The sequence below is a fragment of the Coenobita brevimanus genome, chromosome 65 (assembly GCF_032717465.1).
Source record: "Coenobita brevimanus isolate Jiangsu-jjx chromosome 65, ASM3271746v2, whole genome shotgun sequence".
Taxonomy (NCBI): domain Eukaryota; kingdom Metazoa; phylum Arthropoda; class Malacostraca; order Decapoda; family Coenobitidae; genus Coenobita; species Coenobita brevimanus.
Window position 1 is genome coordinate 44,354,024 of NC_137018.1, and position 17,144 is coordinate 44,371,167.

The 17,144-nt window shown below is 44.3% G+C and overlaps 1 protein-coding gene across 1 annotated transcript in view; it reads left to right on the forward strand.

Annotated features, from left to right (window-relative positions):
* LOC145404992 (CD109 antigen-like) overlaps positions 1 to 17,144 on the forward strand; it is a 172,832-nt gene that overhangs the window by 26,783 nt on the left and 128,905 nt on the right. Inside the window, exon 5 of the mRNA XM_080276493.1 lies at positions 12,441 to 12,623. Coding sequence (XP_080132619.1) covers positions 12,441 to 12,623 — 183 coding nt within the window. The remainder of the gene's footprint in view (positions 1 to 12,440; positions 12,624 to 17,144) is intronic.

Genomic DNA, 17,144 nt, shown 5'->3' on the forward strand with positions numbered 1-17,144 from the left:
AGCGGTCCGGACTGCCTAACCTCAGGCCGGGGCCGCCATATTGTCTGTGTGGTTTGTATGTTCGTGTGTCGGTTGGTGGTGGGCTGGCGGCATCACTATTGTTCCCCCATGCTCTGGCCTCAGTCTGACCCGCATCATTCCCACCGTTCATCATTTCCCTGGAAGTCCCTGATATACTGTTCGAGGGTGGCGAGTGATAAGTGAAATACAGTAATACCTCAATATATGATACCCCTAGATGCATTACCCCGGCTTAACGATGGGGGTAGAAATACCACCATACCGCCTAACGATGGCCAAACCCCGGTTTAACGATGGGTTTTTATTTTATTTTTTTACAATTCTGATGATATTTCAGACTAAAATTGTGTGTTTAGGTTAATTTATAAATTGTTTTTAGACTTAGATTAATGTGTTTTAGCCATAGGTGGGGTGAACATTGTCAGTTTGGGGTACAGTTTACTAAGCTTTTTTCCAGACATATTTGATGATTTTCAGATATGATTTGTTGGTTTTAGTGAGTTATTTGCAAGTGTCAGTCTTAGGTTAGCTTCTTTTACAGCTGTTAGGCCATTTAGATTGGCTTTAAACTTGTTTTTGGGCCCATTTGGATGGGTTTTAGGTTTAGTTGGGGGGGAAACCAGTGGCTGGTAAATGCTCCACATTGCTTTATACTGTATGTTAAAAGTACTTCGATATACAATATCCCACCAAACGATGGGGTTTTACCTAACCAATTACATCGTTAACCCCTAAAGTACTAATAGGATCGATCGATCCTTTTCCAGAATTTTGCTTGATGCCAAATAGGATCGATAGAGGAGCCTTTGTAAAAACACTGTGGACACTAGGCTTCGGCCCAACTGTGGCGTATATTGATGCAAACCAATGAGAACTAAGTCCTGAGTAGGGAGGGGGGAGGATCTGGGCCCCTACCCATGGTGGTGGGGGGGGTGACTCCCCCACCACCCTCTCGCCACCTACCTCTACCCCAATACCTTTGTTCCCTCTCCCCTTCCCTCGCCTCTGACTGTCTCCTGCTCCCTCTTTCCCCCTCCCCCACCGTCCTTCATCATATCACCTTGGTTCCCCCCCTTTCCCCCCCTCCATGTCTACCTGGGGAGGGTTATATCCCCCCTACCCACCCTCACACCCCTGTACTCCCTCTCTGCCTTTCCTTTTTGTCTTGTGGTGTCTATCTCCACCTCTATACCCCCATACCACCCCTCCAGGCCTCTCCCCACCCCACCCCCACCCCCTAACTCCCTACCCCCTGTAGTATGGCGTCCGCCTACCTCCCCCCGCCCCCAGAGTATTATATGTCATTATTACTATTCATGTCGCATGTTTTCATTCAGTACCAGAATATTGTTTGTGTAATTGCATACACCGATGCACAGAACAATGTGTTTTTCGTGTTTTTTTTGAATGTCTGTGTTTTTTCATTGTTTTTTTTGGGGAATGGTGTGTTTGTGTGTTTGTCTTTCTCTTACACAGTTATCATTATTTTGCATGCTTTAGCTTTTTTCTCCCCTTGAAACTGTTACAGCTGTTTGACTTAAGAGCTCTGAGGGGAGGGGATGGGGGAAGGGGTGAGGGGAGAGGGGATGGAGTGTGTGAGTAACACCAAGAAAAAGATTTTACATGCTTTGGCTCAATTTCGTTTTTATTTTGACTGCTATACAGCTATGAGGGAAGGTGAGGAGGGGAGAAGTGTTGGGGGGAAGGGTTTTGGGAGTGAGTGAGGAACACCGACATTATTTTGCATGCTATTGTTTGAAAAAAACAAAAATGGGCTGGACAATTCTGAAGGGTGGGGGTAGGGGGGAGGGGAGGAAAAGAGGGGGGGAGTGATGGGAGTGGGTGAGGAAGGTAATGGGAGGGGAGGAATGAGGGGGGGGATAGGGTGGGAGCGCATAGAAAACTGGAGTCGCCCTTCCTGGGAAGGTAACTTTTTTCAACTTTGACTTGCTGTAGCTTATGAACCAGTTGGTCTAAAATGCTCTGGTTTTTTGCATAAAGTGTGTAAATTCAAGCTCTAAACCTTGGGCATAAAACTTTTTACTTCTGTAAGAGTTGAAAAATCGGCTCCAAATACAGGTTTTCAGGGAAGTTCGGTCGATCGAATTGCGTATCCTAGGGGTTAAACCGGGGTAAACCTGTACACAAAGTGAACATCTTTAGTTTGTAAGATCGAAAATAATAAGGTGCATAAAGTTTACAGTACAATATTTGAAAAGTGTTTAAAATTAAGTTGTACCAATAAATGAGATGGAGGGATGGGGTGGAGAGGTATATGAGAGAGAGGGGGGTGAGTTGGGAACGGGGCAGTGAAATTGCGGAGGACAGGGCGACGTGGAGGCGATTTGTTTGTGGCCACCCTGAACGGGATTGAGGCATGTGGCAATAGATAGAAAGATAGATAGACCAATAAAGTACTTTCTAAATGCTAAAAAAGTAGAAAAGGGGTTTGCATTAATATTAATATTTATTCAAGACACCAAGCATTAATCACACGGCGAGTAGTTTGTGTGTTTGTGCGTCGGTTGGTGGCTGGCTGGCGGCGTCACTATTGTTCCCCCATGCTCTGCCTCAGTCAGCCCACATCATTTTCCCTTCATTATTTCCCCGGAAGGCCCTGATATACTGCTTGAGGGTGACGATTGATAAGTGAAATATACAGTAATCCCTCCAAGATCCAACGTAATAGAGCCAAAGGCATGTCTGGGACTTGGTCTTGTCTGAGACTTGGGAAAATGCCCCCTGGACAGGTACTTATGGACCCTAACCCAACCTAACTTTGAAGCCACCTAAATAACTCGCTACTGGGGATGCACAGCACCTATTTAAACCCTGTGCACATAAATAAGGGACAAACCATGAAGTAAATGAAAAGAAACCAGAGAATGAGAAATTAGAAGTGAGTATGGAAAATATTTAGCAGTGTTCAGGGTACTTACGACACGTCCGTGGCCGTTGTGAAGATTAACCCACCTCCTCTCAGGCTGAGACAGTGGTGAAGGTGCACTTGAAGCACGTACAGTAGTCCAGTGTTGTGCTGCACTTAATCCTTTGCACTCTGAATTCTACTTTCTTAACACTGCACAATCTTTTCTTATTTGTGCTGCGGTTGAAACTTGCCAGTGTTGCACTCAGCATTTAAACCTTTGCGCGCTGAATTCTAGTTTCTTAACATTGCACAGTCTTTTCTTACTTGCGCTGCACTTGAAACATGCCAGTGTTGCACTCTGCACTTAATCCTTTGCACTCTGAATTCTACTTTCTTAACACTGCACATTCTGTTCTTAACACTGCACAACACTGTAAATTCCTATGTGGTCTAGTGGTGAGTTTTTGTTGTTTATTCACAGTCAGAGCCAGAGAGTAGGTGTTGCAGGTGGCCGAGGGGCTCATTCCTGGGACGTGGTGATGGGCTACGCACTGCAGACGACTCTGAAGATAGCTACAAACTCACGTCCAGTGGACGCTCCACTGTGGCCGATGTGCTGGACTGTGGCTCGGAGGTGGAAGGCATATCTTGGTGAGGCAGTGGTGTGGAGCCAGGGCTGGGCACGGCAGGGATCATGGGCCTGAAGAAGATGTCAGTGGTTGATTGATGTAAGGAACGGCGATTCTGGCGATTGATGATGTGCTGCCTAAAAGCTTGCACTTCCTCCACAAGTCCCAGGGGCCCCATGTCTCAGTCTCAGTCCAAGTGTTCAAGGTAGTCCAGAACGAACTCTACGTGCTCCCGGAGTTGTGCTCAGCTTGGGGATGGCTGGAGTAATGGCGCAATGAGAGGAGTCTGCATCATCCTCGCTGTTGTCGTTGGAATCTTCAAGCTGAGTACTTGTACCTGCAACTGAAGATGTGATCTCAATATTAGACATGATCTGATACCCAGGATCGCCCTCGTCATCATCCAGCCGCTCATGCACTTCATCCACATCCACCTCATCGCCATTGACACGAAGACGCGCATGGAAGTCATCCGCGTCAAAACCTAGAAAGTCGTGCACAACATCAGCTCCGAGAAACAGACAGGACCAACCACTTTCCAGAGTCTTGATAGGGACTTTTCTCCGTGCACTGGCCCAGTTGTACATGGCTGACTTGAGGTTGTAGCAGCGAAGGTTTTCCAGAGTCTGCTGGCCTTGCGTGTCCTGTCCCTCCCTGCACTCGCTCTTGTCCTCGAGAACAACCATTGCCTCTTCCAGGAACATACGACGGTACAGCCTCTTCATTGCCACGATCACTCCTTGCTCCATTGGTTGGATGAGAGCAGTAGTATTAATTGACAAAAACAAGCACCTAATGTGGCCATTCTCAGCCACCAACTCCTTGTCGGACGGTTGCACAGGTGCATTGTCCAGAAGAAGGAGGGCCTTTACCTGGTTGCGTGGTATTCCCAGTGTCGTCATCTGATAATGGATGACCTCCTTGACAAAGTGCTGGCGAAACCAGTCTTTGAAGATATTGGCAGTGAACCAAGCCTTCACAGAATGATACCAAATGACAGGAAGGACATCCATCAACCCACGAAGGCACCGAGGCTGCTTTGCACAGCCAGCAATAACGGGCTTGAGCCGTTGCATGCCGTTAGCATTGGCACAACACAAAGCAGATATCCGCTGCTTGTAGTGCTTGCATCCAGGTACACGCTTCTCCGTCTCTGCTAGGGTGTTCGTGGGCAGCGAGTGATAGAGTAGACCAGTTTCGTCAGCATTGTAGTCTTGACTGAGAGTGAGGCCCTCCTTATCGAGCAAGCCCTTCACCTTCTGCTGAAACTCCTCTGCTCCCTCCTTGTTGGGGTCCAAAGCTTCACCATGGACCTTACGGTTGGTAAGTCCATGTTGTAACTTGAAAGTGAAGAGCCACCCTTCGGATGCCTTGAAGCCTGGAGAGTTGTGTAACCTTGTGAACTTCTCAGCAGCAGCCTTCAGCCCTGCACCATGCACCAGCACACCGGCAGCATGGTGTTGATGATACCAAATCAGTGTGGAGCGGTTGAGTTCTGCAATTACTTCCTCCACACATTGCGTTTGGTCTTCGATGTGAAGTCTGCCATGCACTGGGTGAGTTTGTCCCGGGATTTCTTGATATTGAACAAGGTAGAACAGGCCAGGTTGAATTCTCAGAGGATGTGGGAAGTCGACCATCCCGCCTCCACCTTCTCCATATCTCCCTCTTCTTCTCCAGAGTCAGAACCACTCGTTTCCTCTTCTTGGGCGGTGGGGCCATTGTCACACACATGAATAAGAGGTAGCAGGGGAACAGCAGGGTCAGCAGCAGGTAGGGCACCACCACAATAGCGAGCACATGGGGAGCCGTAGTGGCAAGGGTGCAGTCACGATGGTAGGTAGACGGGCAGTGGGGAGGATGCAGGGGCGCTCTTGCAGACATGAGGGGAAGTATGCGCCAAAACACAGCTGCTCATCACCGCCTGGCACATTCAGAGTAGGGTTGATTCCCCCCCCCCCCAGTCTTGGTGTCCGAGGACCTGAGCCCAAAATGTCCAGGACTTAGGGTGTCCGGGACCTGGGCATCCGGGTCTTACAGGGATTACTGTACAGACAGAGTTAACATCTTTAGTTTGTAAGATCATAAAAGTAAGGTGTATAAAGTGTACAATACAGTATTTAAAAAGTGCTTAAGATTAAATACATCATACAGCACGTAAGTACAAGGCACGCCTCCAGTTTTCGTTCATGATTTAGTTCCTTCCAGTGAAAACAATCGGGAGCATGATTCACTGTTCCTTGTCGATGACGCTGAAGATAATGGGTAATGATTTTGAAGGATTTGCTCTGAAGGATCCATCACCAGGTGCTGAATGATGATAAACACTTGGCAAGGTGGGGAGGGAGAGTAGGGTGAGCCAAGTGAGTCGGAATGATTACGTAGGAAAATATGTATTTTTTTTATTGTGAGTTTTATTGTGTCCAAGCCTTGCATAAATTTTACTGTGTTTTGCAATAAATTATTAAAGTGGCATTTGAGAAAAGTTAAGAGGCAGATGGGATATTACTACAAACTAGAAGAAACCATTTACAACGCTGGGTGGTAACCATATAACCAACCCATACATGCTCCCTACGTGTCAACAAGTGGGTTGGTGGAGGGTTAGTGCCCCTCCCCATAAAACCAATAACTCAAAGTCAAATGGCCACCTCTTAAGAGATTATGGCATCTGGCAATAGATAGATAGAATAGAAGGAACTGATGGGGATGAAGCAGGATGGTGGCCATGATGCTTTTTGTGCATGAAAACATTTTTTTGTGTGTGTTAGATATGGCCTTTATCGAGTCTAAACCTTGCTAAAATCATACTGTGTTGTGCAGTAAATTATTTATAGTGGCATTTGAGAAAAGTTAAGTGGCCAATGGGATATTGCCACTAGTTAGAAGGAACTGGTGGGGTGAAGCAGGATTATGGCCATAACACTTTTCATGTATGAAAATATCTTAGCAGGGGGAAGTCCATATGTTGCTTTTATTGGAATGGCATGGGTCCCGATATCCATTCTAGTGAGGTTTTATTGTATTGCCATGGTCCACAGTGCAGCTTACAGATGCAATAATGGGCACAGGAATTAATCGCAGAGAGAAGGCATTTCATTTCACAGGTAAGACATACTGTTGTTGCTAATTTTACATGATTACCGGATATGCTAAATGGCTGAGAAAAAGATTCTTCCATCTTAGGAAGCACTGGTATTAGCATCTAAAGGCTATAGTTATTTGAGCACCATTATTGGCAGGAGAGTCAGGAGAGGCTGCCTCTATGCAAGTGAGTGTGGTTAAAATCTCTGATGAAAATGAGAAATGCTTTCAAATTGTGCAAAAAAAAAAAAAAAAAATCTTAAAGCATCAGCTTATCTATCTATCTATTGCCAGACGCCTCAATCCCGTTTGGGGTGGCCACAAACAAATCGCCTCCAAGTCACCCTGTCCCCCGCCATTTCACTGCCCTGCTCCCAACTCACACCCCCATCTCTCATATACCTCTCCACCCCATCCCTCCATCTCATCCTCGACCTCCCCCTTCCTCTTCCCCCCTCCACCTCACTCACATACACTCTCTTCGTCAGTCTTTCATCCTCCATTCTCTCCACATGGCCAAACCACCTCAGTGTGTTCCTCATAACACTTCCTATCACATCCACATCCACACCACAACGCTCCTTTATGTCCTCATTCATCAGCGTGTCTCTCCACGTGACTCCACAGGCTCCTCTTAAATAACTCATTTCCACTGCTCTCACTCTTGACTTGTGTCCTTCCAACAACGTCCAAGCTTTACTTCCATACGTTAGAGTTGGTATCACAATACTGTCATGTAGTAACTTTTTCACTTCCATGCTCACTTCCCTGTTTCTTATCACTGCTTTCAAAGAACCGGCAACCTTTCTTTCCTGCTGTACCCTTTCAAGCACTTCACCCTCCAAACCTCCATCCTTACTCATCACACTACCCAAGTACTTAAACGTACTCACATTTTCCAATTCCTCACCATCCAACCTCGCTGTACATTCACTGACTTCACCTCTCTCAAAGACCATCACTTTAGTCTTCCCTACATTTACCTTTAGATTCCGTTTCTTACACACTCTTCCAAACTCATCCACCAAGCCTTGCAGCTCCCCTTCGTCTTCACTCAGCAACACAGTATCATCTCCAAACAACAGTACAGGGAGTTTCCAAACACTATCCTCTCTCACCAGGACCACTCCAACATCCACTACCCTACCTTGTACCTCTTTTATTACTCCATCCATGTACAGATTGAACAACCATGGAGACATGACACATCCCTGTTTCAACCCAACTTTCAAAGAGAAAAATTCACTTAGTTCACCATCCACACGCACTGCAGCCTTCGCACCATCGTACATACTCTTCACAGCATTCAACAACTTCCCATCTACTCCATATATTCTTAACACCTTCGACAATCCTTGTCTATCCACCTTGTCATATGCTTTCTCTAAATCCATGAAAGCTGCATACAACTTCTTTCCCTTCTCTTGAAACTTTTCCACTAAAGATCTAAGAATGAATATCTGATCTACACAACCTCTTCCCTTCCTAAAGCCTCCCTGTTCTTCTCCAACTAATTTCTCTGTTCTTTCTCTAACTCTGTCAATAAGCTTATGCCATTAGTTATTTCCGCAGCTGTGTTACACAACATCTCGTTAAGTATTACTCTAGAACGGGTTCTTAACCTGGGGTCCATGGACCCCCAAGGGGTCCATGGATGGGCTTCAGGGGGTCCGTGAAGGTCAGAACAATTGAGAACAATTTAGCAATATTGCTTGATGCTATTTGGCAGTATTAGCTGCAAAAAAAAATAAAAATTGAAGAGTCTTGAAGAATTCTAGTGTTCGTTCCCTCGTCTGCATGGCAAAGCGAACTATGGGTGCTCTGATTCCGTTTGTTACTACATACTTTTGTGAGTCAGGGTTTCAGCTTTTGTTTCTATCAAAACAAAAAGTCGAAATCAACTGGATGTCAGAGATGACATGCATGTTACCTTGTCAAAGACCATTCCACAATTTCATCTTCTTATTCATGCAAAACAACAACAACCTTGTCACTGAAATGAACTTTTGAGCAGAATTATAGTTTTGTTTTGTTTGATTGCGCAAGTTGGATGTATTTCACTTTTTCATTGAGTGGCCTTTAGTTTTTGCCCAAAAAAGAGTGAGAAACATAATTCCTTGTAAAGACTGTTTTATACTTTGTGTATGTCATACACTGCATGAGATAGTTGTCAATAGTACAAGGTATATTCATTGTATGCAAAATGTTTTATGTGCTGATGTGCATTTTTTCTAGGGAACGGGTCCATAGCTTTCACCAGATTCTCAAAGGGGTCCGTTACTCAATAAAAGTTAAGAACCACTGCTCTAGAAAATATTTGTCTAAACACCTTTGTGGTAGATGGTGGGTGCTCACCATCCACTCACTTGATCTAGTGCTGCTTTGGGTGTCTGCCTTTTCCTCGTTTCCTTCCTTTCTCTTCTGTCTTTCCTTCATTCTTTCTTCTTTCTTCTGCCTACGGGTTACTTTACACTCTCTCTTCTTTCTTTCTTTTCTTCATTCTTTCCTCGTCTTTCCGCTTATGGGTGACTCTACACTGAATGACAAGCCAAATGGTTTCCTGTACACCAGGAAACCATTTACTATGCTGGGTGGTAACCATATAACAAAATTATGGCACCTGGTGGTCTGGTGGGTGATTGAGGTGCTCCAGTCAGATTGAGCCTGTGTAGGTGTACATCCAAGGAGTGGTTGGGGTTTATTGCTCATGTAATGCCACTCAGGGATGAGTGAGGCTGATCACTCTCATCTTAAATGTCAGGACCAACTTACCCAGCCCCAGGCTCCTATGCTTCTCTTGGGGCGACATAGGATTGGATGATGGATGGATGGATGGTCTAAACACCCTTATGTTTGACACCTCCGTTGAGGACAATCATGTTCACAAATTAATAAAACTGGTATCACATTGCTATGGTATTATTAGGATACATCACATTAAGAAATTTATCACAGAAGAAAGTATTGGTATTAAAGTAAGAAAGCAGCTGGCCAGGTTGATTGTAATTAAAAATCAGTAAGAAATAATTATGGAAGTATGTTTATGTATATGAAGATATGTGTAGGTAGTACTGTTGATAGCCAATAGGTAATTACATTTTTACTGTATATAATGTTCTTATAATGGGGGGAGGCAGTGGCTCAAATGGTAAAGAGGTGGCCTGCAGTCCTAATGGATCCTGGTTCAAATCTCCACTGGGACAGGGAACAGTTTATGGACTTGAATTTCATAAATAAGTAGATTTTATAGGTCTACCAGAAGACCAGCTGACATGTTATAAAAATATCCCCACTAATACCAGTACACCAGTCCTGTATGAGACAGTTCTAGCATGTACAGTATTCAATATGGATGGTGGGTGTTAGCACTGTAGTGGTGATATGTGGAGATGTAGGAGTACTACTGGGCCTCGGGGATATGCCCTGGCGATAGGCCCTGAATAGAAGCCTTTGCCCAGAGTTGGACCAAAAAATAAATAAAATAAAATATGATGGCAAAATACATTATTTTCATATATGTGCTCTTTCCATCGACTTCAATTTTATCTTTACCATCATAATTAAACTGACGTTAGGTTAAGGCGGTCATAGAGAGAAACAAACAAACAAACAAACAAAATAGTATGGTCTGCACAGCAGCAAGCCATGATGATGTTTTATTCATACTCCTGGCTAAATATATCGTATGATTTGTAGAGCTAGGTAGAAAAAAATCATATATATACAGGTATATATATATTGGTGGTGCTTACCATGCACTCACTCAGTTTAGTGCTGCTTTGGGTGTCTGCCCTTTCCTCTCTTCCATCCTTCCTTTTCTGTCTTTCTTTTCTTCACTCTTTCTGCTTTCTTCTGCCAGCAGGTTACTTTACACTCTCTCTTCTGTCTTTCTTTCCTTCATTCTTTCCTCTTCCTTCTGCCTATGGGTAGCTCTACACTGAGTGACAAGCCAAATGGTTTCCTGTACACCAGGAAACCATTTAATACGCTTTGTGGGAACCATATAGCCAAGTTAAGGTGCTAGGTGGTTTAGTGGGTAATTAAAGTGCTCCAGTTGGATTGAGCCTGTGTAGGTTTATATCCAAGGGGTGGTTGGGGTTTATTGCTCACATAATGACACTCAGGGATGAGTGAGGCTGGTCACTCTCATCTTAAATGTCAGGACCAACTTTCCTAGTCCCGGGTTCCTACGCCCTTCATGGGGCAACATAGTATTGGATGATGGATGGATGATTATATTGGTATTATGATATATCTGTATACACAGAAACAGTATGGAAACCGAGACAGCAAACTAAAAACAGTGTTCCAATTGCATTACTATGGTGGAGGCGATGAGTCCGGGTGTTTCAACCTTGGTGGCTGTAAGTCATACACTCGTTGCAGAGAGAGCCCGCCCATATACCAGTAATAGAGCTCAGTGGTCTCATCTCATGCAGCTCATAATACACTTGAGGTCTTCACCTTAATTTTGATTAATAAACAGTATGGCACACACTCAATACCTCACCCAAGTCTCATCTTATACACTTCATAACCTTAATACTGTATTTATAAAATGTATCCATGAACAGTTCCCTTGAAATGATGAAATGTCAGTGGATTGTTGGGTATGGGATACAACAACAGTAGTATAGGCGACCCCCACTTTACGGACGATCACGCACCAAAATTCGCTTTAACGAAGGTTGCATTTTACTACCCTTCACTCGCCTGATGAAAGCCAAAATTTGCTATGATGAATTGTTTTCCCGGGGCATTTTTAAACCGAGTGCCCTGTCAGTCAGTTGATTCCACCACGTTGCCATTAACGAAGAAAATGTGCACCTTTCACTCCCACCCTACCATCCAAAGCAGTACAGTACCTCGCCACCACACATGCAACATTTATTTTGTCATCATGCTGCCCAGATGCTCAGCTACAACCTCGGCAAACAAGTTGCCAAGTCTGCCAGGAAGAGCTTTTCACTTAAGATGAAATTAGATACAGTAAGGAGGCTCAAGAGCGGTGAGAAGACAGACAACATACTGTAACTCAACACCATGGCCTAGTCCCATTGACGGTCTCAACAATTTTTAAATCAGCAGAGGTTGTCAAGAAACAAGGGAAAATACATTGTCTCTGTGAGCTAAAAGTGCCACCCAAGCTCTTGACCCTGCAGTGGAGTCATAAAATACACAAGTATTGTTTCAGATTGAGCAAAAAAGGAGTTAATACAGGTGAATGGGGGGCAAATATGGGTCCTGGAACCAAACTCCATTTAACCCATGTTTGGTACAGTTGTAGAGTGTGCGTTTCGTACACGGGTGAACCAGGGTTCGCGCCCCGACAGGGTAATAAACTTTGGGAGTGTTCACCCAGCCACGTACTACATTGGCGGACACAAGGGGTGCTGTGGTTGAACCAGTGTCGCTTACTATAATGTATGCTTGCACCCAGTCGGCTTGCGCGGGCCGATTACACTTGGTTCACAGACTACACACACATCCAAAGCCACTCCAACACTACAATTACACTTACAAGCACTTCTCACCCTACATACAATCTCTGCTAGACAGCCTAAGCCACTTGGTAGAGATACATTGGCTGTATCGTCCCGACTTCGGTAGGGATAGGCCGGTCCTGCAGTGGATACTCAAACGGCTGATGATGATGATGATGATGATGATAGTGGGTTTGCACAACAAAATATCGCATAGCGAACGGTTTTTCAGAAACGTAACCTGTTCATAAAGTGGAGGTCTCCTGCATAATGGTACCTTTATTCTAAGACAGTACAATACAGTACAGTATCCTTGTTTTTATCATTGTACATTCTTGTGGTTGGTATTTGTAGGACCCTGATGGCTATGTGATGCGACGATGGCCGTCACGCCCCACCAATGTTGGAGTGGTGTCTATGTCCTTCAAGCTGCCTTTCCTGCCCAAAGAGGGTTGGTGGGCCATCAAGGCTCTTGTCAACGGTCAGGAGGAGCTGAAGAGTATCAGAGTTGAGAAGTGGTACACACCGCGCTTTGAGGTGAGCTCTCAAATGGGAGGAATGCAGGGGCTACTGTAATGTTTAAAGCATGTTTATGTATTAATATACAGTACTGCATATTAATATAAGATGGCGGTTACTCTGGAGACATTTGGACCAAACTTAGATCAGCTGCATAGTGTTTTTTTTTTTTTTTTTTTTTTTTTTTCCCACTTTGTTGAAGGAGGTTCAAGAGTAATTTTAATGTAGCTGGACCTTTGTGGGAGTAGACTGTAGCACCAGTCGAACAGGGTGGAACGCCCAAGGTGAATGGAAAGCTGATGACAGGGAGAGCTGGAGTTCCCTTGTCATCAGCCCTTGGGACTAGTTCCTGACCATCCCCCTTTGCTGAACTTTTTCAGTGTTTCAGTAACCCAGAGGTTAAGCCAGCATGCTCTCCAATACAAGTTCCTCTAACTGTCAACACCTTACTACAGGCACATTACATACTTCAGTTCGTATTCAAAATATTACAAAAAAAGGGGGGAGAGAGGGCATCTAATAACCAAGCCTCGGAGTCCCCAGGGGGGACCATCAAAGCCCCTGCCATCTGCCCCTTTCCTGGTGATGACCCAGCAAGATGCCTGGAACCACTGTCTGACTCACTTCTTCATTTCTGCAATGCTCGTGGCCATTCCTGTAACTTTCTCTCTGCTGAGCACTACCTCTCCACTAAACTGCACAATCTCTTCCTAACCGAGACTCAGTTGTTTGAGGCGACTGATAGCAAACCCTTCTCTGTATCCTCCTACTTTCCCTACTGTCATTTCAGTGCCAGAGATGGCAGTGTGTATATGTTTGCAACATCATATCTTGGTCTCATGGTCCTTAACTTGAATATTCTGAATTCTCTACTCTCTGGCTTTGGCTTTACTGTCATTCTGTCTATCTTTCTATCTATCTATCTATCAATCACCAGATGCCCTAATTCTGTAAGAGTGGCTACAAACAAAACACCTGCGTGTCGCCCTGTCCCCCACCATTTCATTGCCCTGCTCCCAGCTTACACCCTCCTCTCTCATATACTTCTCCATCCCTCCATCTCATCCTTGGCCTCCCCCTCCCTTCCCCCCCCCTCCACCTGACTCACATACACTCTCCTCATCAGTCTCTCACTCTCCATCCTCTCCATATGGCCAAACCACCTCATTGTGTTTCTCCTAACGCTTCCTATCACATCTACATCTACACCACAATGCTCCTTCACATCCTCATTTGTCAGTCTGTCTCTCCATGTGATTCCACATGCTCCTCTCAAATAACTCATTTCCAGTGCCTTCACTCTTGACATCCGTCCCTCCAACAAGGTCCAAGCTTCACTTCCATACGTTAGTCTTAGAGTTGGTATCACAAAACTGTCATGTAGTAACTTTTCCATTCTGTGACTAAATATATCAGTGCTGTTTACATGTCCCTTAATTCTACTGACTGTGAAAAATTCTTCGACTATCTTCTAAGATGGAACATATCTTATCCATTTCCCCTTTCTCTGAAATCTCCTTTCTAGAAGATTTCAGTGTTCACCACCACCTTTGGCTTTCCTCTCCATTCACTGATCCACTTGGTGGACAAGCCTACATCTTTTCTATCCTTAATGACCTAGAGTGGCTTGTACAGCACCCCACCCATTTCCCTGACTGCTTTGGAGAGAGTTCCAACATACTTGACCTCTTCCTTACAACTAATCCTTCTGCTCATGCTGTTAATCTCTCCTCTCTGATGGGCACCTCCAGTCACAACCTTATCGCCATAACCTGTGCTGTCGCTCCAGTAAGGCCTGTGGACTCTCCAAAGAAGCGTCAGTTATGGCACTTTGGAGTTGCCAGCTGAGAGGCCCTCAGGCAACTCTTCTTTGATTTTTCCTGGAATGATTATTGCTTCCATGGCCAAGAGCCATCTGAGTGTGCCATGCGTATGACGGAGGTTATTCTCTCAGGCATGAAAGCATACATTCCTTTCTCTTATTCTTTTGACTTATGCAGAAAAGCCTTGGCTTAATCATGCTTGTTCTAATGCTGTCCACAACAAGGAGAAGGTCTACAAAAGGTTCCAGAGCCAGACCTCTTTTGACTCTCATCTCTTTTATATTTCTGCCGCTCTGCTAAAAATAATTTCGTTCATACTAAATGCTCTGAACTCTCTAACTTGAATTCTTCCCACTCCCTGTGGCACCTTTCCCAAAATTTTCAAACAACTTTACTTCCTCGTCCTTCCCTCTTCTTTTCCTCTCTTATGGCTTTGTAGCAATTTCTTCTACTGATAAAGCAGAACTCTTTGCTGAGACTTTCTCCTTCAATTCCACCTTAGATGATTCTGGTGTTGCTCCTCCATCACTTGCCTCTTCTGACTTCCTCGTGGCTGATGTTAAGATTTCTTCATTCGATGCATATTCTACCATCATTGGCCTCATTACTAACAAGGCATATGGGCTGGGCCTGATAGGGTCCCTTCTGTTGTCCTCAAGAATTGTGCCTCTGTGCTTATGCCCTGCCAAGGTAAACTCCATTGCCTTTGTCTATCAGCTTGTGCTTTTCCTTCTTGTTGGAAGTTTGCTCTCATTCAGCCTGTCCCAAAGATGGGTGACCATTCCCAATCCTTTAACTAACATCCTGTATTTCAAAAGTTTTCAAGTCCATTCTTAATAAAAATATTGTAAGCATCTCTCATATCACAGTCATCATTCTGATCATCAGTATGAGTTCCGCCAGGGATGCTCCACGTACGATCTTCTCACCTACCTTTCAGACTCCTGGTCATTCTCCATTCAGGGCATTGGAGAAAGCTTTGCCATTGCAGTTGACATCTCAAAGGCTTTTGATCGAGTCTGGCATAAATCTTTAAATTCCAAACTGCCCTCTTATCCTTCTATCTGTATCTTCATCTCTAGCATATTTTTTGGTCATTCTATAGCTGCTTATCTAGATGGTCACTGTTCATCTCTAGAGCTATCATTAGTGGTGTTCCTCAGGGCTCTGTCCTATCACCAACTCTCTTCCATTTATTCGCCAGTGACCTAAGCTGTACATCTAACCCTATCCACTCGTACACTGATGATTCCACTCTTCACCTTTCCATTTGCTTCCTTCAGTGTCCATCTCAGCAGTTACTTCAACAAACAAGGAATGAGGCTATGGCACACTTAATGTCTGACTTGGCTCATATCTCTGATTAGGGTAAAACTATAGGCTTTCTATTTTAAGAAGGCAGTTTGGGTGGGGCTGCCTAAGACCTCACACCACTAGCTTAGTTACCACATCACCACCACCACCACACACGTGTAATTACTCCTGCTCACCTGTCTCTCCCTCTCTCTCTCTCTCCTATTTTAAGTTAGTAACTACTTATAAATGAATTTTAAATACTCTGCATAGATGTAATTAAAGAAAAGCTGTAATATAGTATAAATTCCAAAAGACTTGTCAGCGTTGCTTTTGCGATGTTGTCAAGTACAGTGACACGAGAGGTGTGCGAGTCATACTCGGTCAGTCTCCCGCCATGAAAACTTGCCCATCAAAAGTCAAAACGAGAAAAAAGATAAAGAAAATAAAATTAGAAGCAGTTAACATAAATATTAATATGAGAGAGAGAGAGAGGAGCACGTGTGTGGTGGCGATGTGGCAACACAGCTAGCAGTGTGAGGTCTTAGGAGGCCACACCGAAACTGCCTTCATAAAATAGAAGGCCTATAATCATGTTTTTAATGCATCAAAAACTCAGTTCTTACATCTATCAGCCTGAAAAAATCTTCCATAGGAGTACCCTCTTATTTTTAACAATATCTGGCTCTATCCTGCATCATCTTTAAAACTTACTTGGGGTTTCATTCTTAGGACTTATCTTGGAAAGACCATATTACCTCTCTTGTAAAATCATCTTCCAAGAGATTAGGTGTTCTAAGCTGACTCCATGCCTTCTTTACCCCTGCACAATTGTTGACTTTATACACAGGTTTTATTCGCCCCAGTGTAGAGTACAACTCTTAAGTGTGGGGAAGCTCTCCAGCATACAACACTTCTCTACAGGGTGGAGTCACGGGCTCTTCGTCTCATTAACATTCCTCCTCATATTTGCTCCCTTCAACCTCTGTCTTTTTGCCACACTGTTGTATCTTTATCTCTTTTGTGTTGCTGCTTTAATGGTCACTGCTCCTCTGAACTGTCTGCTTGCATCCCTGTACCACTATGGCAGGTGCGTAGCACCCGTTTAGCAACAAACTCTCATCTCTTCTCTGTCCAGTTGTTTAATGCAAGAGTTAGCCATTACTTATATTCCTTAATGTATGGAACAGGTCAGCTCTGCAACTGTCTCCCTCTGTCTGTATTTCCTACTTCCTATGTTCTCCAGTCTTTCGCACGCAGTGCTTCCGGGCATCTCAAAATGTATGGATCTTGAATTTGGCTCTCAGCTATCTTGTTTTTGTTTTTTTTATTGGAGGGAACAGTTTGCAGGCTCCTGGCCTTTGGTTCCTTCTTCATTGCATAAAAAAAAAAAAAAATAGATTTTTTTACTTTCCCTGAAAAA